Source organism: Canis aureus, chromosome 12, assembly GCF_053574225.1.
Source record: "Canis aureus isolate CA01 chromosome 12, VMU_Caureus_v.1.0, whole genome shotgun sequence".
NCBI lineage: Eukaryota > Metazoa > Chordata > Mammalia > Carnivora > Canidae > Canis > Canis aureus.
This window is the reverse complement of record NC_135622.1, coordinates 49,397,421-49,420,412: the sequence shown is the minus strand read 5'-3', so window position 1 is coordinate 49,420,412 and position 22,992 is coordinate 49,397,421. Positions and strand designations below refer to the sequence as shown.

Here is a 22,992-nt window from a genome sequence, read left to right as displayed (position 1 = left end):
CTGACCCTTGAACTACAGAGTTTAAACTGCATGGCTCCACTTCTACGTGGATTTATTTTGATAAATTCAGGACAGAACCATAAATGTGTTTTCTTTTCCTTATGATTTTCTAATAACATTTGTGCTTTTTCTAGCTTATTGTTAGAATACAGCACAGAATACCTGTAATATATAAAGTGTGTGTGATATAAAATTCTACTGTTTATGTTGCCAGCGAGGGGCCTGGTCCAGAGTAGGCCATCAGTAGTTAAGTTTTGAGGGAGTCAAAAGCGATTTTCAGATTTTTGACTGTATGGGGCCAGGGGGTGATGGTGGTGGCACCTAATACCTCCCCCTGCCCTGTTTAAGGGTCAGATGGAACTTCCTAAGTGGCATCAGCCCAGCATGCCAGGCGGGCTCGTGTTCCAGATGCCACATAGGTTCTGGTCAGTAAAGGTGCCTTTGAGAGGTGTTGTGGCTCTCACAGCTGCAGTGTAATGAACTTGCTCACACTCAGAACTCTCAGAGGGCTGCGTGGGATGGGGCTTCCCATCTCTACAGGTATACAAGTACAGCTTGGGTGGCAATTTGTCGTGATTCAGGTATGGTGTGGAAAATTGGCCCAAATAACTCAAAATGTTCCTTTAGATTCTGGGATTCCATGACCTGAACCAGAGCCCTGGTGCCCTGAGAAAGCAAACAGCTTCTGCAGGGAAGGATGAGCAGCAGAGTACTCTCCAAGGAAAGGGTCTGGAAGTGAGAATGTGGGGCCGTTCCTCCCCACCCCAGTCAATGAACAACCACCCCTCCACCAGGCTGCTTTCATCCCCCCTCCCCACCTTGGAGCCAGTCTGGCCTCTTCTCTCTGAGGGGGTAACAGTGGTTGTTTGGAATTCTGGGGGTTGGGGAGTGGTCAGCAGATTGATGAGGAACAGAAGTTCAAAGTCCCCTGTTTTCTGCATCCCTCTCTGAACTTTCTGCACTGGCCTCAGGGCTGCATCAACAGCTTCTCAGTGACCTCTGGGGCAATGCAGAGGAGAGAGGGAACTCCCTTCAAAAGAAGCATCATGAAGAACACAGCTTCCAGGTCTGCAGGCGGGAGTGCTAGCTCCCTCCTGCCAGGCCTACGGAAGGCTACCTCCCACCCCCCACCCCTCCCCCAAGAGAAAGACTCAAGTAAGCCTGGGCCAGCCTGGCATTGGGAGCCAACCAAGGGCCACTTGCTCACCAGAGGCCTCAGCTTCAAGGAGTCAGGGACTCTGTGACTCCTGGGACTCAGAACTCCTGGTTTCACTTCTCTCCCCCCTGGGATGGCACCATCTTCAGGGTGGACAGATGCTTATTCATAGGCCCCAGAGCCCCCATAAACAAAGGTTAAGTCAAGCCCTGGTTGTGGGCCTGACTCGCTAGGCCATCAGATCCATATCATGTAAAATTAGCAGTTGGACCACATGCTCCTGCTAGCCCATCCTGTTCTGAGCTCTGTGGAGCCAGAGGCAGACCCTGCTGGGGGGATGATAGAATGTGTCCCAAGGCAGACGTTTCTAGCTCCTCGCTAGCAGCAGCAGCTGGAAGGAGTCCCCAGGGTGATACTTTCATGCTCTTCACCTGGACCTGACCAGAGAGTTTACTCTCTGCTAAGAATTTTCCAGAGAGATAGAGAGGGAAGGCAGGAGCATCTGCCTATTCGGCAGGGTCAGGGAGGGAACTGCACACCAAGTGCCTCACATGCCTACCTCCCTGTGGGCACCCAAGGCTTGGGCAAACATAGCTGGTGACCCCAGGCTCTGGCACTTACCAGGTGACCCAGCAAAAGGTGCTGAATTTCTTTGTAACCCTACTCTTTGCAACTCTACTTTCTTTGTCTATAAAATGGGAATAATAATACCTACCTCACAGGAGATAGCAGTGGTGGGAAGGAAGTGACATGAGGTATGGTAAGCAGCCAGCATGATGCCCAGCATTCAGAGAACGAAGGGTTACTGTCAGGGTTTCAGGGGAAAGAGAGGGAGCCAGACAGGGCCAAGTGTCCCTGGGCCTCCCTCCTCTCTGGGGCTCAGCTCTGCTGTGTCCTCTGCTGATCCAAAAGCCCCCACAGCTCTGTGCGTTGCTGACTCAGCAACCCAGAGAAGGCTACTGGCAGTAAGTACTTACTGGAAAGAAGGAATGAATGGGGGGGGGGTGGATAAATGAGGAACGAATGATTACCTCACAGTACAGACAAGAAACGCAGGTGAGAGTGGTTAAGTCCTGGCTAGAGCGCAAACAGCTGGCGGGCAGTCTTTTCCAGAGCCTTTTGGTGCCTATGAATCGCTTCTCTCTGGGCATCATCACCCATGTCCAGGAGGGCACAGGGCAGGTGGGGTGAGGAGCAAGGCTACTGAGCCTCATCTGTGCCAGACTGTTACCCTGGCCGCACCCAAACTCCCTGAGCCGAGAATCCTCTCATTCTACAGATGAGGAAATCTGGTCTCAAAGAAGCTCCGTGGCCCATTCCCATTGGGGCAGCAAGAATGCAGGGGTTCCAACCCAATACTAACTCCTAAGCCCCAAGGCAGCTGCTCGGCAGGGGGATCCTATAATCCACACGTTTACTTGGCACAGGTGAGGCCACACCTGTGCCAGCACCTTTCCATTCTCTCCTTGCTGTTAAGAGGTCAAAACCAGGACTAGAACTTGCTCTGCTGACCTCAGCCCGAGGTTCTAGGGTGTTTGTACAAATCAGAATCAGTTGATTTGTACAAACATCCAGCAATGGTTCACCTGTGGCTGCAGGGGGGAAGGCGGTGAGAAAGACAGCAGGGTGGCAGCACTGGCCTAGGCCTGGCGCCCTCTGGCCGAGCCGGAGGGAGCCTGAGCAGCGTCTCTAGGGTGAGGCTCTGTCAGCTTGCTCAGGTTTCCGCGGGGCGCTTTGGACCAGCACCACCCAGAGAGGGAGAGCTGTGCCCAGGGGCCTGTGCCTGGCACCCCGTCCTCAGTCCCCACAGCCCGGCGGATTAATGCAGCCCTTGTCACCCAGCTCCCGCTGCCCTTCTCAACCACACCGTCCCACGCTAATCTCAGGTCTTTCTCTGGCCCACCAGATGGGCCTGGGGTCCGGGCAGGGTGGGGGGCGGGTGGCCCCCCAGACCTCTCCTCCTGCCCCCACGTGTCCCCGGCCGTGATGAGGGGACCAAAGTGCCAAGATGAGCAGCCCTCGCGTCTCCGCGGTGGCCGGCACGGTGACGAGTGAGGAGCACGCTTGGGACCAAGCAGCTGGGGCAGGGGAACTCCGAGCCCGGCCGGAGTCGGCCTGGGAGCATCCTGGGCGGGGGCCTCTTCCGAGGGCCAATGTGGCACAACCCAGAGAGACTCGGGGCTCGCTCGGCCTTGGGTGCCGTGGCGTCGTGTTGGCGCTGGTCACTCACTCAGAGTGCCCGTGACGCACAGACCCCGTCTAGATGTCAAGTTCGGTAGCAAATCGAATTTTAAGGGATAACGCATCTGCGCTGCTTCGAGGGTCCGCTGGGCTCAGGCGCTCCGTCTGCCTCCCGGGACCTCGTCCTTCGGCGGGACGCGCGGCGTCGGTGGGGGCTGCGGTGGAGCTGAACCGACCGGTCCCTGCCGCCGCCGCCCTCCCTCCCGCAGCGAGTGCGCTGGGCGCGCCGCCACCCGCCACCCCGGCCCGGGACTAGGGCGGCGCCACCCGCGGGCTCTCCGCCGCCCGCCCGCCCGGCCTCCCGGCTTCTGGCCGCGCCCCGACATACCAGGTAGCCCGCAGCCGCTGGCCGGCCCCCTGGAAGGCTGCGAGGGTCGTCACTTGCGACGCACGGATGAACTCGCTGCCGAGCACGTCCTCCATCACCCCGGGCTGCCTCCGTAATTCCTGCGCTCCTTTGAGGTCTTGGCTCCGGCTTAAGCTCCCCTTCTCCGCCCGGACCTTTGCTTTCCGACTGTCGGCCGACGTCCGTCTGTCTTTCCGGCCGGCCCTTCCTGCCACGAGCCCTCGCTCTTCCCCACGGGTCCGCGCCCTGCTCCGGCCGCGCGCTCCGGTGCTTGGAGGCTGGGGCGGGCTGCGCAACCGTCGAGCCGGCGAGGGCAGGCGCGCCTTTGTGGGAGCCCCGCGCGCCGTGTGGCCTCCGCGCGCCCTCGGCCTCGCCGTGCGCCCCGGGCCCCGAGGTCCCGGCCCCCGCCTCCGGAGCCCCGGGCGCTCGCGGAACCGGGCGCGGCTGCTGCTCCTCGGCAGGGGAGCGGGGACCGAGCGGGGCGGTACGCGCGGCGCCTCGGAGCGGCCGCTCTGGAGGGCGCGTGGGGCTGGGGCGCGGCGGGGGCGGCGGGGGCGGCGGGGGCGCCCCGCCGTGGGGAAGGGAGGCGGGGCCCGCTCCGCGGCGGGAGCGCCGGCGGGTCCGCGGGCGGGCGAGAGTGCGGGCCCCGCGCCCGGGCGCGGGGAGGAGGCTCCGGGCCCGACTCCGCGTCAGGCCCGAGCGGGGGGCGGGGGGCGCGGGGCGCGGTGCTGCGGCTCCAGCGTTCAGCAGGGGGCGCTGCTCGGGGCGCTGGGCGGGGGTGGGGGAGGGGGCGGGAGGGGGCCGCGACTGGCTGCGCACGCTTCCCCCGTTATTAAACACTATGTTCAAAAGGCGCCGGGGGACTTCCCGGAGCCACGGAGCCCGCGCCGCCCGCCCGCCCGCCCGCCGGCCCACGGAGCCCATGGACCTGAGCGCGGCCGCCGCGCTGTGCCTCTGGCTGCTGAGCGCCTGCCGGCCCCGCGACGGGCTCGGGCTCGAAGCGGCCGCCGTGCTGCGAGCGGCGGGGGCAGGGCGGGCCGGGGGGCCGGGGGGCGGCGGCGGCGGCGGCGGGCGGGCCCTCGCCCCGGCTGCGGGCGTCTCCGCTGCCCCGGCCGCCGCGGCTCCCGGAGCCCGCGCTGCGCGGAGGGCCGCCGGCTCCGGCTCCGGCTCCGGCTCCGGCTCCGGCTTCGGGAACGGCTCGGTGGTGCCGCACCAGTTCATGATGTCGCTTTACCGGAACCTGGCCGGGAGGGCTCCGGCCGGCGGGGCCGCCGCCTCCACCTCGGGCTCCGGCCGCCGCGGCCGCGCGGACACGATCACCGGCTTCGCAGACCAGGCGAACCAAGGTACTCGCGCCTCCTCTGCGCCCGTCCGTCCCGTCCGCTCCTGGGCTGCGGCCACCGCCGGAGCCGAGCCCCCCGCTCCAGACCCTTCGGGGCGCGGCCCCCCACGTCCCAGCCTCGGGGGGAGAAACTCCGCCGAGGCCCACGCACCCCAAAGGGCTGAGCCGGGGCCCTCCGCCGGATCGTCCTGGCCCTGCCGGCCGGCCGGGTCCCCTCGAGGAGGCAGGATCCGAAGCACGAAGGGGCCCGGGCCGAGAGGGACTGCGCCGTGACGGTGGTGGTGGCAGCGGCTGTTGCACTGCAGCAAACTCTGCAGCTTCTAGCTCCTGGGGGGCGGGGGGGGGCGCGCACAAACTGGGGGAAACTCAGGGGAATGAGAGAAAAAGGCGGGCTGCAATAAACGGCCCCTGGAGAGGCTGGTGGCATCACCGGGTACTCGGAGGTCCCCTCTCGGCAGGCTGTGTCAGGGTGGAGGTGTATGGCTGTGGGTGCCCCTGCCCTGTGCTGGGCCCCTGGGACAGCCAGAGGTGGAGGACTCCAGTCGTGGGAGGTGGGGAGGATGGTCGGTGAGACCCTGCCGGAATGCAGGCCCGGTTGGGACAAGCACCCCACCTTACTCTGTCCCGGGTCCTTCAAAGGTAGGGTAGGACGTGGGTATGACTGTGGCGGTTGCCGTGTGTCATCTGGATTTTATTAATCCCTATTGAAGTCATTAAAGCAGACAGATAGGGAAAATTCAACTAATTTCAGGCGGAAATGCAAGTAATGTTGGCCTTAATTCTATCCAGCCAGAGACCCAGCATGGAAGGCAGGAGGGAAAGAAAGGGGAATAGGGCTGGAAAGGAAGCGGCAGGCTGGCTGAGCCTGGGAGAGTCTCTTGCTGTACACCCCAGACTCTGGCCCGGGAAAGCAGGTAGCAGTGGTGCAATGACGAAATCACCCACCTCCTCCTACACACGCACCATGCCTACACACAGACTGCTTTATTTTGGGTGCCGGGACCTCCTGGGCCCAGATGGCCCTATAGTTCAGTGGGAACCATCAAGCATTCTCTGAAGGCCTGGTATGCTCCCTGGATTGGATGCTGAGTACTCCTACAAAGCCTGGGTGCTAGTGTCCAGGGCCCCTGCGAAGGTTCCAGCCTTGAGGCTGCTGCGTGTGCCCCCAGGATAGAGGGGAGGTGGGTGTGCAGGATGCCAGCTGCTTTCTTAAGTAGACTTAGGCCTACCATTAGCCTCAGCCTGAACTAAATCTTTTCTTGTGGAGCTCTGCTTGGCTGGCAAGGCTCTGAGGGCACTTCTCTTCTTCCCTCTGTAAGGAGAGGATGCAGTGGCAGCACTCTGGCCCGGGCAGATGCTGCAGAGGCAGCTCAGAAAAAAATGCTCGGGGGAGCCCAGAGGGAAAGCAGTGGCAGGGGGGAGGAAGCACTTGCCCGGCACTCGGAGCCTCCCTCCCTCTCCACTCTGAGCTTCAACTTGGAGCAGGGTTACTTGAGGTCCCCAGAAGCCACTGGCAGAGCCCAGACTTTGGACCTCAGGACGTGAGGGCCTGGCGGCAGTGGTGGGCGAGCAGATCTTCAGTGGCGGGGGCAGCGTGCACAGTCTCTCCGACTTTGGGGCAAAGCGAAACCATATGACCCTCTTCAAAGGGAGCTCCTTATCTGCTGCTCTCGGTGGAATTTCAACCGTTTTTTCCCTCCCTAAGCCCAAAAAGAAAAAAAAAAAAGTGCCCACGACCAGAAATAAAACCCCCTAACTCTGAGAGGTAAGTCATGACGGAGGGAAAGAGTGTATCTGCGAAGGGATCGGCGGGTCCTGGAGGCGAGCCCTCCTTGAGACGCTGCCCTCACTGCAGCAAGGAAGGCAGCCCGGGCTGCCCCAAACCCTCCGGAGAAGGTTCCTTGCGCTCCTCTGCCGCCTTCCCACCTCCATCGGAGGTCGCAGAAAGTCGGGAGAAGCTGAGCTAGGGGCTTCCCACCGCGGCCAGCAGCGCTCGCCGCTAGGAGCCCTTGGGCCGAGCCGGGCGCCTCCCGCCTGGGCCTTAGCTCGCCGGCAGCGTAGCCGGGAGGCTGGATGCCCCGCAGGGTCGGCGGCGCGGCTGACGCGTCCCCCCTGGACGACTGGCACGCAGGGCCCCAGCTGCAGGGCAGGCAGGTCGTGGCGGGCAGGAGGGTCCAGGCGGAGCCGGGGCAGAGGCAGCCCAAGCTGCAGAGTTTTCAGGGGACGTGAATGGTCCGTTTCGCCCAGCCGGGCCTCCGCGGCCGTCCCGGGGCCTGCGCTGGGCGGCAGTGAGCAGTCCCGGCACAGCGCGGGGCCTCCGCGGGCCTCCGGACCCTGGACGGGGCGCAGGGCTTCTGAGGGGCCCCCCGGGCCTTCTGTCCGCCCGCAAGTCTGCCTTGGGGTCCGGGCCCCGCGAGCCCGAGGCTCTGCGTCAGGCAGCGGCGGTGAGTGGATGCCGCGGGTCGTCGCGGGGGCAGCGCGGTGGCGGGCGGCACGGACGGGACGGAAGCCCCGGGCGGGGGTCGGGCGGGGGTCGGGGCGGCCGTCGAACCGCCTAACGGGCGGGGCTCGCTGCAGCTGGGAGGCCCCGCGGCCGGGGTGCGGGGTGGCTCTCGGCCCTCACCGCGCCCTTTCTCTGTCTCTGCCCGACTCCTGCAGACGACCCGCCCGCCGAGACCGGCCAGAGCTTCCTGTTCGACGTGTCCAGCCTCCCCGACGCCGACGAGGTGGTGGCAGCCGAGCTGCGCGTGCTGCGCCACGAGTCGCCCGGGCCGGCTGCCGGCCGCGCCGCCGCCCCGCCGCTGCTGCTGCTGTCCACCTGCCCCCGCGCCGCCCGGGCGCCGCGCCTGCTGCACTCGCGGGCCGCCCCGCCCCTGGCCCGCGCGCGCTGGGAGGTGTTCGACGTGGCCGACGCCGTGCGCCGCCACCGCCGGGAGCCGCGCGCCGCCCGCGCCTTCTGCCTGCGGCTGCGCTCGGTGGCCGGGCCGTCGCGGGAGCCGCTGGCGCTGCGGGGGCTGGGCTTCGGCTCGCGGGGCGCGCGCGGCGCGGCGGCCGAGGAGCGCGCTCTGCTCGTCGTGTCCTCCCGCGCGCACAGGAAGGGGAGCCTGTTCCGGGAGGCCCGCGCGCTCGGGGCCGCGCTGGCCGCGGAGCCGCCGCCCGACCCGGGACCCGGCCCCCGGTCGCCCGCGGCGGTCACCGGGGGGCGCAGGCGGCGGCGGACGGCGCTGGCCGGGGCGCGGCCGGCGCAGGGCGGCGGCGGGGGCGCGGGCCGGGGCCACGGGCGCAGGGGCCGGAGCCGCTGCAGCCGCAGGCCTCTGCACGTGGACTTCAAGGAGCTGGGCTGGGACGACTGGATCATCGCGCCGCTGGACTACGAGGCGTACCACTGCGAGGGCGTCTGCGACTTCCCGCTGCGCTCGCACCTGGAGCCCACGAACCACGCCATCATCCAGACGCTGCTCAACTCCATGGCGCCCGACGCGGCGCCGGCCTCCTGCTGCGTGCCCGCGCGCCTCAGCCCCATCAGCATCCTCTACATCGACGCGGCCAACAACGTGGTCTACAAGCAGTACGAGGACATGGTGGTGGAGGCGTGCGGCTGCAGGTAGCCTGCGGGCCCGGCCCGGCCCGGCCAGGGAAGGGGCAGCCGCGCCGCCCCCGGGACCCCCCCGCCCCCGCCCCCGCCGAAGAGCGTGGGTGCGCGTCGGACTCTGGCCCCGAACCGGCCCCGTGGAGGGAGAGCGCGCGTTCACACTCACACCCACACACTCACGCGCACCTTTCCCGTGGGCAGCAGCCTGCGTGCGAACAGGAGATGACCCGACCTCCCCGAACGAACGAACGAACGTGTACTCCGCAAACACTCCGTCGCACCTCCCACCACCCCCTTTTGGAGAGAGAGGATGGTGGGTGTGTTAAGGTTGCAATGACAGGCACCAAGTCCGGTAGAAACGGGTTAGGGAATTGGGGGTTCCAGAATGGGTGAATTAATGGGGGTAGTGGAGTGACTCTTAGCCCACCCCCTTTTTCCTTGTGGCTGAGTGTGGGGGAACGCCAGGCTGGGTGGCTCAGTGCCCGCTGTTGCGCCCCGGTGTTGACCGGTAGAAAGGCTCTCTCCTGCCCTTTCTGAAGATTTGCGTTGCGTGGCGGCCGTTTACTCCGGGAAGGAACCGCTGCAAAAGGCGTGTTTATTCTTTAATTTTAAAAATCTAACGTGCCCCTTCGGTTTTGAAAGGGAACATTTGTCCGAAAGAATGCATTGTAGAACTACCCAGATCTCTGCAAGGGTCAGCACTACCCTTTTAAAAAACGTCAGTTATAATTAGGAATGATCTAGAATGTGGGGGGGGGGGTGTTTTTCTTCCGAGGGGGAAGTGAAATGGTGGAGAGGCTATAAACCGCCAGTCTGGTCTGATATGGACTTGGGGGTGGGGTGGCATGGGCCAAGTTCTGAAACTTCAGGGCTTTTCAGCTCACGGTGGCAGCGATGCCTTGGGGGTGCTGAGGGGGAGGCTTAGTGCAGTGGCTGGGAATGGGGAAAGGCCGACCGCTATGCCTTTTCCTAGAGACCCGCCAGGAGGTTTTGCTAAGGAGCTGAGAAAGAGGCTCCTAGGGCTTTGAAAGAGGCAGGGAGGCGTCCCGGGGCGGGCTTCTGCAGAAGTCTCAGGCTCCTCTGCCAGGTAGGCGCAACCCTCTCCAAATGGTGTGCTCGCAATGTGCCAACATGTGCTTGTGCTTAGCTATCAAGTCTGTGTTGGCTTTTACACGCTCTCACTGTGTTGTTGCTGTAGGTTTTGGCAGTGTGATAGTAACGGGAAGTGAAGCTACACAAAAGTGCTTTTGTGAGATTTCAGCTCCCCGCGAACCCAGTGGTTCAAGGCAGGAGGAAGCCCCTCACCGCCCCTCCCTTCTGCAATGTAGAGGGGCTTTTGCAGCTTGGCTGCTGTGGCCCCTTCAGAAGGGCAGGGCCTCGGTGGGGAGTGGGGTGGGGGGCAGAAGGGGAAGCCTCTCCTCCAGTCCCGTCTTTGTCTTGTTGATGGTAGGACTGCCTGCCCCGGTAAAGGGAAGCTGGAACACCCATCCTACATTGTTTTATTTGGTTCATTTCTGCCTGGGAGTGCTTTGTGGCCTTGCGTAAATGGTGGAGGGAGGAGAGGAGGAGGAGAGGAGAGGAGAAGCGACGTGGACTCCACCTGTCTGGGGCTTCTTTGAAAACCCCTGCCGCCTCCCTGGGTATTCTTTAAGGTCATGCTGGGCTTTCTCCTTCGGGGTTCCTGAGAAAGGCATCCATTCCATGCTTCTTGTCTTGGATGCTAAGGTCCAGATTTGAATTCTCAGTGATTAAAGATTCCAGAGAGAGGAATACTAAGGATTTAGATACAGCGAATTTACTTAAGGGCCCCACCTGAATCTGTTTTATCCCGTAAAATTTCCCCCAAAGGAAAAGAAAATGCACTTATAATATGAATTTATATGCTGTGGCTATGTGAGTAGCTATAAATAATCAGAAAATGCAAGTCTCTTTAGGTTAAAACTCACAAACAAAATTCCCAAAGTGGCAGCTATGGTACACTTCCTCTCAATTTCAGTGACCCGTGGCCCCCTTAGGTTTATGGATTTGGCCAGAGAAGCTTCACTTTTCCAAGTAGTTTTTAATAATTGCACAGTGATTGCTCTGTCATAATGAAGAATAAAAAAATGACACTAAAATATGAGAGGTTGTGGTATTTGAAGTTTTAGAAAGGGAGTTAATGAAACACTAGCTATCACTCTGCAGAAATTCTAGGTTATTTAATATCTTGGACAAAAGGAAACATTTTGATTCTTTTTTAGTGACTAGGAGAAACAATGTTTTGAGAAGAGATGTTTTGATTTAGCCTGAGCTTTTCGTGGCAGGGAAAAAAATGTCCATTTTCTCAGTTTTTTCCAGATGACCTCCTTTCTACCAAGATGTGTTGTAAGTGATGGAGGAAGTAGGCATCTTCCTGTATCTGGAGGTGCAGGCTGCATCCGGGGAGGGGGCTGGTCCTTGGGCAGTGGCAGCTCCTTCGATGCTCTCATGCTCTCGGATACCCTCAGTGTGTTCTTGTTTACGGAGTGGCAATGTCTCCAGGATAGTTCAGGAGCTGTACGTAGCCACCAGGGACCACCCGTGCCTGCTATAACTCAACTCAGGCCTCTGGCATCTCAGAGTTAAAAATAGGTGAATGGAGAAGATGTGTCACACTTTGTGAAAATGACAGCAAAGGGCCCCACCACATGTCGAGGCAGACATGTCTTTGCTGCTATGATGTGGTTGGATGAGCTTTGCCAGGATTTGGAGGAGGATTCTGCTAGCACAGTGGTAGTGGCCTGTACTGTCTGTCTTCTAGGCAGTGGGGTGCAGGGCCAAATCACTCAGCTGGAAGCCCCGGTCCCCACCCGTTGGGAGAGCTGGCTGCTGGCAAGTAGGGATAAAGTGTGACGGCACTGTGGGTGAAGGCAGTGCCCCCTCTCCAACTCAGACTCTCTTGGGTCTGGGGCCACCAGAATATTCCTCCTCCAGCAGTGAATTTTCCATTTTGTTCGGGAGACACGCGCACTTCTAGTTGAGGCCTTTTGAACCACTCCTTCGTGCTAGAGAATAGGATGTCGTCCCTGCTTGGGGAGCATGGGGCAGGCCAGCTGGTGCCCAAGGGGGTCGGTACTGGGTCTGCTAAACATGAAGACCGTCTAGTTCTGCTGCCTAGACACAGCAGAAGCCAGACTTCTGTATTAAGGGAGACATTTCCACTGGCAGACGGCTGTGTCCAGTGATGCCCAGACGCTCACCTGGTTGAAATCTGGTTTTCTGAGCAGCAGCCTTGGGTCCTCCTGAGAGGGTGGCAGGCTCTGTTGTCTTAGCTCATGGTCTGTCCATTCATCATGTACGTCCTAGGCTTCATCCTAGTGTGCTCACATCTTACTACCAGAGTGGCATGGGAAAAAGAAGAGCTGTGGATTGTGTGATGTCGAGTCAAAGCTAGCAAAGCTAGTGCAGTGACTGCTCCTGGGACAGTCTCCTGGAGGTGTCCGCAGGAGTGGGGACCCCGCTGTCAGTGTGGAAGGGAGTAGGGACCACCCTGTGGATGTAACAGAGCGTAACTCAAATCTAAGAAGTCATTTATCCTGCTTGTGATTTTTTATTTAAACTCATGGCAGAAAATAATCCAGGACTGTGGACTGATTGTCTTCTTAAAGCAGGGAGCAAAACTGAATTCTTCCCAAGAGGACTTGGTGCACATTAAAAGGCAGACTCTTCTCTTGCTTGAATCTAGTCTTTGGAACAGCCCGTGAGAAGAAGAGCAAACACTACTGCTATCTCTGGGACAGATGTCATTGGGGCCTCGCCAGTCTCCTGAGAGCAGGTTGGTGGGGTCACAGAAGCCTCCCCCGGCCCAGAAAGCAGGGCCTTTTCAGTGGGTCTGGGCCAGGAGCCCTCAGACAGGTGCAGCATCGAGGGTCTGGGAGGCAGCCATCTGTCAGAGGCAGGGAAGGACCTCCGTTGTTCCCCTGAGGTGTCTGGATTGGGAAGGAAAGAGAGGCAGCTGACAAGAGCGCCCCAGAGTTGAGAGATGTGGGGAGCAGGATAGGAGAGAACTGGAGCCCTCTGAGGTGTGTCTGGGCAGCGCTGGTGTGTCTGCAGACTTCTGTGTACCCGGGAGTGAACTGCCCCCTGCTGTCGCCTGCTGTCTGCCTGCTGTGAGGTCACCTGGGTGCTGGAGCTCCGAAAGGTGCCTCCTGAGAGGTCTGGGACGGTTGTGGGCAGCCACCTCCCTACCCGGAGCTTCTACTTCTGCCCCTGTAAAAGGAGCAGCTCTCCAGTCCCCTGGTTCTAGGATTCTAGATGGTCCAAAAGTCCATTAACAGAGTTTAAAGGCAGAGGAGCTGTGACTGTTCCTGGAAAGGCCCCCCGCCCCCCAATCCCAGAGCCACTTCTCACAAGTATCACAGCTCTTGCCTGTGTCTATGTGTGTGTGTGTGTGTGCGTGCGCGCATGTGTGCACGTGTGTCCATTACAATCCTAGAGTCTGTTGGTGCCCTATGGATGTGGCTTTGATTTCCAGCTGGGTCAAGGCAGGTGCAGGGGAGACCAGGATCTCAGGGGTAGGGCTCAGCTCACCAAAGCCACAAGCTTTCCTATGTTCTGGGTGAGGGGCACTACCAACCCAGCTGGAGATCTGTCCCCCCCACCCCCACCCCACTCCGCCACACACACCCAGGGGCAGGTGGAGCCACACCTGCTGAGATTGTCCTGTGACCAGATTCTGGGAAGGCTGCCGCCTGCTGCTGGGGCCTCTGTGGGAACGGCAGAAGAAAGCAAGCCTGGGCCTTGCTGGCAGCCCAGCAGGGACCTGGGACTGTCCCAGAGTCCCTGGACAAGGCAAGCAAGCCTGTGCAGGGTGAAGTGCTGGGCCAGGTCCCCACAGGCCCCCACCCCCTCCTCGCTGCCATGCCCATGTCTGGTCCAGCTTGCTGGAGGAGTGACCCAGCGGCAGGCACCTACAGAGCTGCTCTCTTCCTTTTTGTGGCCTGAAAAATGGTGGTAGAGTTTAACAGTGAGAGACAAGGAGGAGTCAAAAGAGGTAACTTATAATTTTTCAGGCAGCTCTGCCTTTTGTGCCTGGAGCTTCTGGCCACTTGGGCTAGAGCAAGCTTCTTCCTCCTTTTGTTGCCATTTCTGGACTTTAGCTTGTTAAATAGTTAAATCCCGACGGGACTCAAGGTGAGAGAAACCTGTTCTGGTCAGGAAGGCCACACTTCCCTTAAGTGGAGTCACCTGCCTGGAGGCAGCTGCAGGAAGAGGGTTGGAAGCTGGCTTAGGAAGTCAATGGGGGTGACTGAGGGCTTGACATTTGCTGTGTGGGCTCTGATGATTGGTTCAGGGATACTCTCTGCTCATGATGTGTGCACACCCAGCTCCACCAGAGCTTGGCTTCTTCCCACCCACCCTCAAACTGCCGGCACCAGGCCCGTGCTTGAGGCCGGCCTGGGACTTGGCCATTGGCCTTCTGACTGGGCAGCGTTTGGGTTGGCGCTTCACAGTGACTGCCACACTTTCGGCCGAGGAACCTGGGGAAAGGTGGAGTCGGAGTGTCAGCGAGGTCACTGAAAAACTGGTCTGCATTTCGAGTTTGTGCTTAGAGTTGTTGGAAAGTACAGCACGCCCTCCGACCGGCCCGCCTGGGGGGATTTGGTCCGCTTGCTCCTGCCTTCGTACACCTCCAGGGAGCAGTCCTGCAGGCCCCTCTGGCATCTGTGTGTGGGAGTGTATGTGTCTGGGCTGCAAAGGACAGGGCTGGTTTCCCTCACCCGCATCCCCCTACAATGGCAAGAGGGCTGCAGTGTGCATGGACGCTTCTGCAAAGAGGTGTTTCTGAGTCTGCTGGCAGGACAGCTTGGCGTGCTGGTCTATGAAGCACTTCCTTCCGCTTGGTTAGAAACCCTTCATTCCAGACAGGGCCACCTTGTTCTAAGTCAGTGATAGGAAGCTGAAACAAGTTGTTTAGAAAAACCAGGAAAAGCTTCTGATGGTCGCGTCTCAGGCACCTTTCAGCCTGGTAGTCCAGACCTTCCAGGCTGTGGCCGGCTGCTTGGTTTCTGCATTTCTGTGTTACAATCTTTTGAGCTGTTGGCGACTAGGAGTGCGGTGTGGAGGCAGCTGGAGATTTGGCCAGGCACGAGGCAGGAGGTGGGTCAGCGCTGTCTTCTTTGCAAAAATTGTCTCTGCACTGCTCCATCTGACCGGCAGTGGCAGCGACCACACCCAGCTGCTGCATCTAGAGATGGGGTGGTGGGGGTGAGATGCCTGTTCTGAGCCTCCACCCTGCTCGGACACTTGGCTGCAAGAATCTAGAACCTTGTCTGAACCTCCTGGTGCTGAGGTGTGCCTCTGTTTGACAGAAACCAGATCCCTTGCAAGGCTCAGGGGTCCTGCTGAGCTGGAGGTAAACACAAAGCAAGCGGAGGCAGGCGCTGGCTTCAGTGCCCCTGAGCACCCTGCCTGGTGCCGCTGCAAGGTGGGAGGGGGCGTGGTGGCTCGGTGCACCTGCACCTGCACACTTGGCCGCTGTTTGACGCACTTGCACAGCTTCCTGACCAGCCTGGCCTCCCTCAGACCTAGCGCCTGGGCAGCCCTAGCCTGCCTGGACTCCTCAGTGGAGTGAGTCTGAAAAGTAAGTCCGACAACGTGCACGGGAAGCCTTTCTTGGCCTGTGAGTGTATCTCCGAGCGTGGGAAGGTTGCTGAGGGCAGGAAAAGACGCACACGTCTGAGGTTTCCCCGGGGGGCTCGGGACAGCAGCAGCTTGGCTTGAGGTGAGCAGGCTTGTGGTTGGAGGATGGGGTGCCCCTGCAAGCAGGGCTTATTTTTCTTTGCAATTTATAGTTCCGGATCAGGGCCCGTCAGAGTCAGAAGAAAGCCAGCCATTCAGCATTCTGTTTAGAAAATGATGATACATGTTCAGGGAGAAAGCAAGAATGTATTTTCTGGCCGGGAGATACTCGAGTGTTCCAAGCCAGGAACAGAGACTCTGGAAAGCAGAGTTTCTCTGGCTTTCTCCACCTCCGATAAATCACGGATGGCGAACATCAGCTTCCTTACAGTAATTGCCGTTTTCCTGTTGTTGTTTGGGGTTTTCTGTTTTGTTTTTTTGTATTCCACTTTTTACCATAGTGCAAACAGCTTCTGTGTTTCCTGTGACAAAGAATCCTGAGTCCCCTTAGGTCTCTCAGCTGGAAGTATTTCGCCCCAAATGAGAAGTTAATGCATTTTTTTTTTTTTTACAAGGATTTGTATGCTGAGTGTAACTTGCTGTTCAGCAGTTGAGAATAGGGGATTCTGAAAAGTTTGGAAAAAAAGAATTTTAAATAGATATCAAGAGGTTCCTGCAGAACTCCCGCACCAGCCTCTGGCACACCTCTGTTTAAGCAGGCTCTTGGTGGGCAGCAGCTTCTGACATGACGGGCGCCCTGCCTCCGAGCGAGCACCCTGACTCTGCTGCCAACACCGTGATTCTAAGGATATGAGCGAAACTCAGAATTACAGTAATGCCATCACAGCTCAATACGTACCATTCCCTCGGCAGCTGAAGACAGAATGTATTATTTCGGGGGGCTCAAATCCCTTTCATTTCACAGCCATACCCACTATTTCTCAGCTTGGCTCGGGAGTCAGATGGGAAAAGTGGTGAGAATTTTAAGCTCATTGAATGCAAGCTGAGATCGCCTTCATCGGCAGTCGTCCAGCTCTGGTTTGGCCAGAGCAGAGCTCCGAGGCTTGGAGGCTGGAGAGCGGGCCGCCTCCCTGCTGCTCTGCTGGGCCGCTGGGGCAGCACGAGCTGATGTTGTGAGTGCTGCTCATGCCCAGACCAGCTGGCAGGGAGCTTTTCCAGGCCAGGTACAAACCCACTGTGTATATGTATTCTCAAGTTTAAATAGATTGTACATACTGGAATGTAAATGAACTGTAAAACAGCAATCTCTATTTTTCTTGACAGTTATATAGCAGTATATATTTGTTAAACAGGCTCGTATGCTCTTCATTAGCCCTTTTAAAATGTTGTACAGATAAATTGATTAAATATTTTATTGATACACCTGCTCCTGGCTGGTCTTTCGAGAACGGTTTTTTTTTGCCTTGCTATTCAGCCTCTCTCTGGTGGTCGGTTCCCAGTGCTCCACACCAAGAACAGAAGCCAACCATTTAGGTGTTAGGACAACTGCATGCCAATGGGGCCACACGGTGGCTCTGGGCCTGTCAGTCTTCACTCTGACCATTCCCCCTTGAAACAGCGCAGGCTGTCCTGTGCATGCATCTGGGGGCCTCGGGTCGTTGTGACCGCCGTGACTCCGGAGAACACTGCATGGCCTGTACCGCGTGAAGCCACGGCACAGGAAGGTAGCCAAGCTTGGCTTTGGGGGTGAAGAGGCCAAAGCGCAGCAGAAGACAGATTTCCCTTTGGAAAAAGGGCATGGCTATGTGTAGCGAGGGAGCGTTGTCACTGCAGACACAGTCCGAGCGGAAAGGTCTTGCTCCACACACAGCAGGCCGCTGGAGGATCTGTCTCACTTCAGGAAGCCTGGGCACCCCCATTCTGAGCTGTGCAGGGAAGCCTCTGAAACCCACAGCCAGAGCAATGCCCAGTTACAGCAGCTTCCCCTGCAAGGCCAGTTACATATTTTAGTGAAACCAGCGAAGTCCTACAGCCAGTTTGGCTGCTGTTGCTCCACGCTCTCCAGACAAGGATAAAGATCTGTGCTCAGTGGCATCACCTCGGACCCTTCAGGACCTCTCCCAGACCCGGCCAGAGAGGACCAGCCACTCATAACTTCTTCCTGCAGCAGAGGAAGGAGAAAGCTATTTCATCAGTTCCCAAAATATTTCTGGGGAAGGACAGGGACTTGGCCGCCAGGAATGACCTGTTACCAGAATGACCTCCTCTGGGATGTGGATACCGCTGGGCAGGAGGCACCTTTCTGCAGGGTCAGGGCAGGGCACGTCCACCGCAATCAGGTGTCCTGCTGTCCCAGTGGTCGTGTTTGTCTCTGTCTGGTGCGAAGTGGATCAAGAAAGTCTGCTCCCCTTCTGCCTCTTAATTTCATCAGTACGAAATAAAGGAGTCTTTTTCTTTGGAAGAAAATGAAGTTCACCTTTCAACTAACTCACTTGGTAGGTACAATTCCATATAAGATTTAAGACTCTGTCCTGGAGAAGTGTAAAGTCTTGTCATGCTTTGTTTATAACCATCCTTGGGCGGTTCTTCATTTTCCTATTTCCTGGTCCCTTCGTGGCCCGCCCGGGCTTTCTGTGGTTGCAGGGGGTGGATACAGAGTAAGCAGACTGTGGGTAGTTACAGGGAGAAAGGAAAGCCAGGGGTAGCATTTAGACATTTATCCTAACACTGATGAGAGCACATCTCAAAGGTCTGCAAGGACTGATGCTAACGGGAGGAGAAGCCTGCCGGCTCGGCTCCCTCTGGGGGGCCCTGGGCTGCTTGATACACCCTCTATGCCCGTTGGCTGCTCACTGCCCGGCTGCCGAGGCAGACACTTGCCACCTGCTGCCCTGCTGCGGGTGGCCCTGCCTGCCCTGCTTGTGGGTGCATTGTGCTCCCGTGCTCCCGGGGCGCCCCACACTCTTCTGTGCGGAAGGGAGGGTGATCTGGGGAGAAACTCATCCGTTGCAACGTGTCACCAGTGTGCAGCCACCGACTGCGAGGCCGTGGGCGGCTGCCAGTCCTAATCGCATGCAGGTGCGCGGCCCTTTAGCAGTGGCCAGTAGGAGGAAGCCCAGCTGTGGTGCAGAGCCTGAGCTGGGTGGATTTGCAGAGACGGGATTCTAGTCCCAGTGTGAGGAGGGGGGCCCTGCAGGTGCACCCGCACCCCCTGGCTGTAATGGACGCCCAGTCACAGGGTCACATTCCCATCCCAGGGAAGAAGAATTTTCCCATAGACTTACCCAGCAAGGAAGTCTGTCCCAACGTAGGGAGGTCAGCCCAGGCCCCTCTGCCAGAATGTCTGAGGAATGCGATCCAAAATGAAAACGCTCTGCTATCCCAGAGCATGGTCTTGTGTATTGTTGCTATAATTCCCGCTTGGGGTGCTGCACGGGGTTAGCACTCAAGAAGTAATAACCACATATTTGGTAGTTGCTAATACTCGGGCTCCAGAGGCTTTCTGACCTCGGAAGAATGAAGTTCTTGCCATCAGAGGGAACGAAAGTGGGCCCGAAGCTCGGGGGCCTGGCTTCCTGTCGTGCCCAGCGCCCGAAAGCCTGCCTTCGACGCCCCTGTCCTGCGCGGCTCAGCCGGGGACAGGCTTGAGGGACGAAAGAGCCCGTCCACTTCCCATTTCCATCTCCACACTCGTTGTGAGGGGCGCAGAGTCTCTGACATGTGACTCCCTGAGAGTCTGACCAACTGAGAGCGCCGTGCTTCTTGACAGGTTGGCCATCAGGTGTGGTACACACTTTAATTTAGGTGACACTTGCTGACTCTTCCGTGGAGAGGCCCTATAAGTCTATAAGCCCCAAGATGACAAGACACAAGTTCCATGTCCTCGAACTCTCCTTTTAAGGGCAGGAAGGAGTTGGGCAGCGGGGGCAGGAGGAGCAGAGACTGGAAAAACAGAATTCCAGCCCTGGCTGGGAAGTTCTCCAGTAGAGACATGGCCAGGGCACCATGAGGGCTGGGGGGGAGGCAGGGGGCGGCAAGAGCAGTTGGCCTTTGGGGCCGGGTTTGGGGGCGGGGAGGGTAGAGGCTTGGCTGCTGCCAGAGCTGGAGTGGTGGACGCCAAAGTTTCAGAGCACAGGTGCGGGGAGAGGTCAGCACCTGGAGGGCCAAGGTGGCTGGCCAGAGCGGAGGTCACAGTGAGGGCTGCAGCCTGCGCTTGGGCCCCTGCAGGCAGCCGGGCCTTCCTCCTTGCCATGTGCGGCCTGCCTGCTGCCCCCACTCCCCCGCCCCCTCCCCTGTCCCCTCCCTGTCACCTGCCAGCTGGTCTCTGTTCTAACCTGGCCCTCAGTCGCCCTTCCCTTGACTCCCAGGTCCAGCCCCCCACTCCTGTGGCGCTGCCCACTGTCGCCTCCAGGAGGCAGCAGCATGGTGTGGAAAGGGGAGGAAGCCCTGGCTCTGGAGTAGAGGCTGCCTCTCAGTCGCTGTGAGATCTTGAGCCAGTCACTTACCTCCCTCTTCTGTGGTGATCTGGTGAATAGGCCATAAGCTCAAGATAGCCTCAGGGTAACCTCAGCGACACCCCCTCCCCTCTTTCTGCAGCAGCCTCTTTCTGCAGGCTCCCTCCTCTCTCCCACACCACCCAAGCTCTCCCGGTCTTTCTGGCACTAAGAGCAACTGCCTCCCCTCTCCCTCTGGGTGGTTCCTCTTCACCGGTCTACTGGCAACCAGGAGCCTTCAGTCTGGCAGAAGAGGCCAGACCCATGTCACACAGTGGCTCCCCAGGGGGGACCAGAGCCATCACTCACCTACATCTCCACGGGGCATAGGCAGGAATCTCAGTCACTTTGGAAAGGAAAAAAAAAAGCTCCCTGCGGGAGAGCTTCAGCCTTAAGGCCTCAGAGAGAGATTTGTTCACAGACCACACTTAGTTCCAGCCACTGACCCCTCTTTTAAACCCCACCTCCCAGAGGATGGAGCAGCCCAAGTATGTCCCCTTCTCTCCTGCAAAGAAAAGGCCAGGAACAAAGATGATGCCTGATGTTATTTAAGAAATGTTCTGCTTCCTGCAACTTTCCTAAATCTACCGTAAAGTCTCCTCAAAGCAGATGCTCGAACATCCTGTGCTGCATGGGGGAGGACGGATGGCATGGCCTGGGACCAGAAAGCTGAGCCAGGTGAGCAACCACCCCCTCCCTCCACCCCCAACATGAAGCAGAAATGCTAAGACTGCAAGAATCAAGTTGCAGGCTAGCCTAGGTGAAACAATGCAGAAGCTGAGACATCACCGGGTTCTCTGCTGCACCAAAGAAAAGAGACAGTAAAAGAAAAACAAGTTTGCTAGGCTTTTCCTTCAGTCACTATTTTACAGAGCATCTACCATAAGCCAGACAGGGTGCTAGATGCTATATGCATGACCTCAATTAATCCCATTAAAAACAAACAAAAACCCTCTCCAAATCTAACATCTCAAAAGGAAAGCAAGTTTTTTTTTTTTTAATTTTTTTTTTAAGATTTTACTTATTTATTTAGGGGAGACGCAGAGACAGAGGCACAGACATAGGCAGAAGAAGCAGGCTCCCTGTGGAGAGCCTGATGGGGGACTTGATCCCAGAACGGTGGGATCACGCCCTGTGCCAAAGGCAGATGCTCAACCACTGAGCCACCCAGGCATCCTGAAAGCAAGTAGTTTATGAATGTAGAAATGGGTGGAGGGGGAGCCTCCGGGAGGCTAAGCCAATGTAGCATTGCAAACCCAATAAATGACAGATCCACGATTTGAACTCAGATCTCCACTTACTGCTCAGATGAAGAAATTTACTTTCTGGAAAAGAAGCAGTGGGAGACATATGCAGGAGAGAGCACAATGGCTTTTTAAAAATTACTTTTATAAATTTCAAACTCATATCAAACTTACAAAAAAGCTGCAGAACATTTTCTTTCCTCTGAACCATTTGAGAGTAAACTGGTCTGATGCCCCATCACCACCAGACCCTTCAGTGTGTCTTCAGTACAAATAAGGATGTTCTCTTCTCCACAACCCAACCACTGAAGTCTGAAAGTTAATATTGATTTCTTACTCCCAGCTCTAGACCCTGATCAAGTTGTGCAAACTGCCCCAACAATGTTTTTTTATAAGAAAGCATCTAATCCAGAATCGAGTGTTGCATTAAGTTGTCATGTCTTTTCAGTCCTTTTTAATATGGAATTAATTTTGGGCGCCTGGATGGCTTAGTCAGTTAAGCATCCGACTCTTGGTTTTGGTTCAGGTCATGATCTCAGGGTTGTGGGATCAAGGCCCATGTTGGGCTCCATGCTAAGCTTTAAGATTCTCTCCCTCTGCCCTTCTCTCCACCCTACATTATATTAAAATTAATTCCATATTATTTTTTAAAGATTTGCTTATTTGAGAGAGAGTGAGTGGAGAGAAATCAAATCTTTGGAGGCCCCTGGCTCTGGGGAAGTGGATAGTGATAGGAGTTCAGAGAGCCTCAGGAGCTGCCTCTGGAGATGCTCTGTCCCCAGCACAGCCTGAGGACACCCTTTGGGCAGTGATCATGACTCTAGCTTAGACTTTTCACTCAACACTAGATAAACTCCTATGAAGCTGAATCTTTGACAAAGGACCATCCATGTGGCTGACTGGAACATATAGACAGAAATGCTTTTGGAAAATGATTTCATCCACTGTTTATCAAGTTTAGTCTGTTTTTTATGATGATGATGTTTAATAATAAATTATTATAGCCAATCTTTTTAAAAAATTTTTTATTTGTTCAGAGGCAGAGAGAGAGAGGCAGGCAGAGAGGCAGAGGGAGAAGCAGGCTCCATGCAGGGAGCCCGACATGGGACTCAATCCCGGGTTTCCAGGATCACACTCGAGGCTGCAGGCAGCGCTAAACCGCTGCACCACAGGGGCTGCCCAATTATAGCCAATCTTTATTGAGAAGATACTATTGGTCAAGAATTGCACTAAAAGCTTTAATTTTACCTTTCCACTTATTTCTTCCAACAATATGAGGTAGGCATTATTATTAATTCTATCTTATTTTTTTAAGATTTTATTTATTTATTCATTAGAAATAGAGAGAGAGAGAGAGAGAGAGAGAGAGAGGCAGAGACACAGGCAGAGGGAGACGCAGGCTCCATGTAGGGAGCCTGATGTGGGACTCGATCCCAGGACTCCAGGGTCAGGCCCTGGGCTGAAGGTGGCGCTAAACCGCTGGGCCACCCAGGGATCCCTAATTCTCTTATAAGTGAAGACACCGAAGCTTGGAAAATTAGAAAAAGTTGCCTAAAAATTACACAGATGAGGTCTCCAGAGTTCTTATACCTTATTACCTCGTACATATGCATGGAAGCCTTTAGTCTTTGGTTTAATTCCTTTTTTTTTCTTTAAAGATTTTATTTATTCATAAACACAGAGAGAGAGGCAGAGACACAGAGGGAGAAGCAGGCTCCATGCAGGGAGCCCGATGTGGTACTCGATCCTGGGTCTCCAGGATCACACCCCAGGCTGCAGGCGGCACCAAACTGCTGCACCACCGGGGCTGCCCTTTGGTTTAATTCCTAATGAAATAAAATGAACTTTAATCTCCTAAAGTCGGATTCTTCCTTCTCTAAAAGAAGTACTGAGAAAAATGGCTTTTCAATTTAAGAGAGAGACTTTGACTTTCTCAGATTATACCCTCCTCCCCAAACAGAGAAATAAGGCCAGGCAG

The 22,992-nt window shown here is 57.2% G+C and overlaps 1 protein-coding gene and 1 long non-coding RNA gene across 3 annotated transcripts; both read left to right on the top strand.

The window, feature by feature from the left end:
* Positions 1–4,665: 4,665 nt before the first annotated feature.
* On the top strand, positions 4,666–8,693 carry GDF7 (growth differentiation factor 7). The gene is made up of 2 exons (XM_077844004.1): positions 4,666–5,089; positions 7,744–8,693. The coding sequence occupies exons 1-2, from the start codon at positions 4,666–4,668 to the stop codon at positions 8,691–8,693; spliced, it is 1,374 nt and encodes a 457-aa protein (XP_077700130.1).
* A 15-nt stretch (positions 8,694–8,708) lies between these two features.
* On the top strand, positions 8,709–16,697 carry LOC144281167 (uncharacterized). Of its 2 annotated transcripts, none has more exons than XR_013349651.1 (2): positions 8,709–12,470; positions 15,490–16,697. It is a non-coding gene; the product is annotated as an uncharacterized LOC144281167 (long non-coding RNA). The 2 variants fall into 2 exon arrangements; XR_013349650.1 differs by having other exon boundaries at positions 8,709–15,278.
* Positions 16,698–22,992: the final 6,295 nt, after the last annotated feature.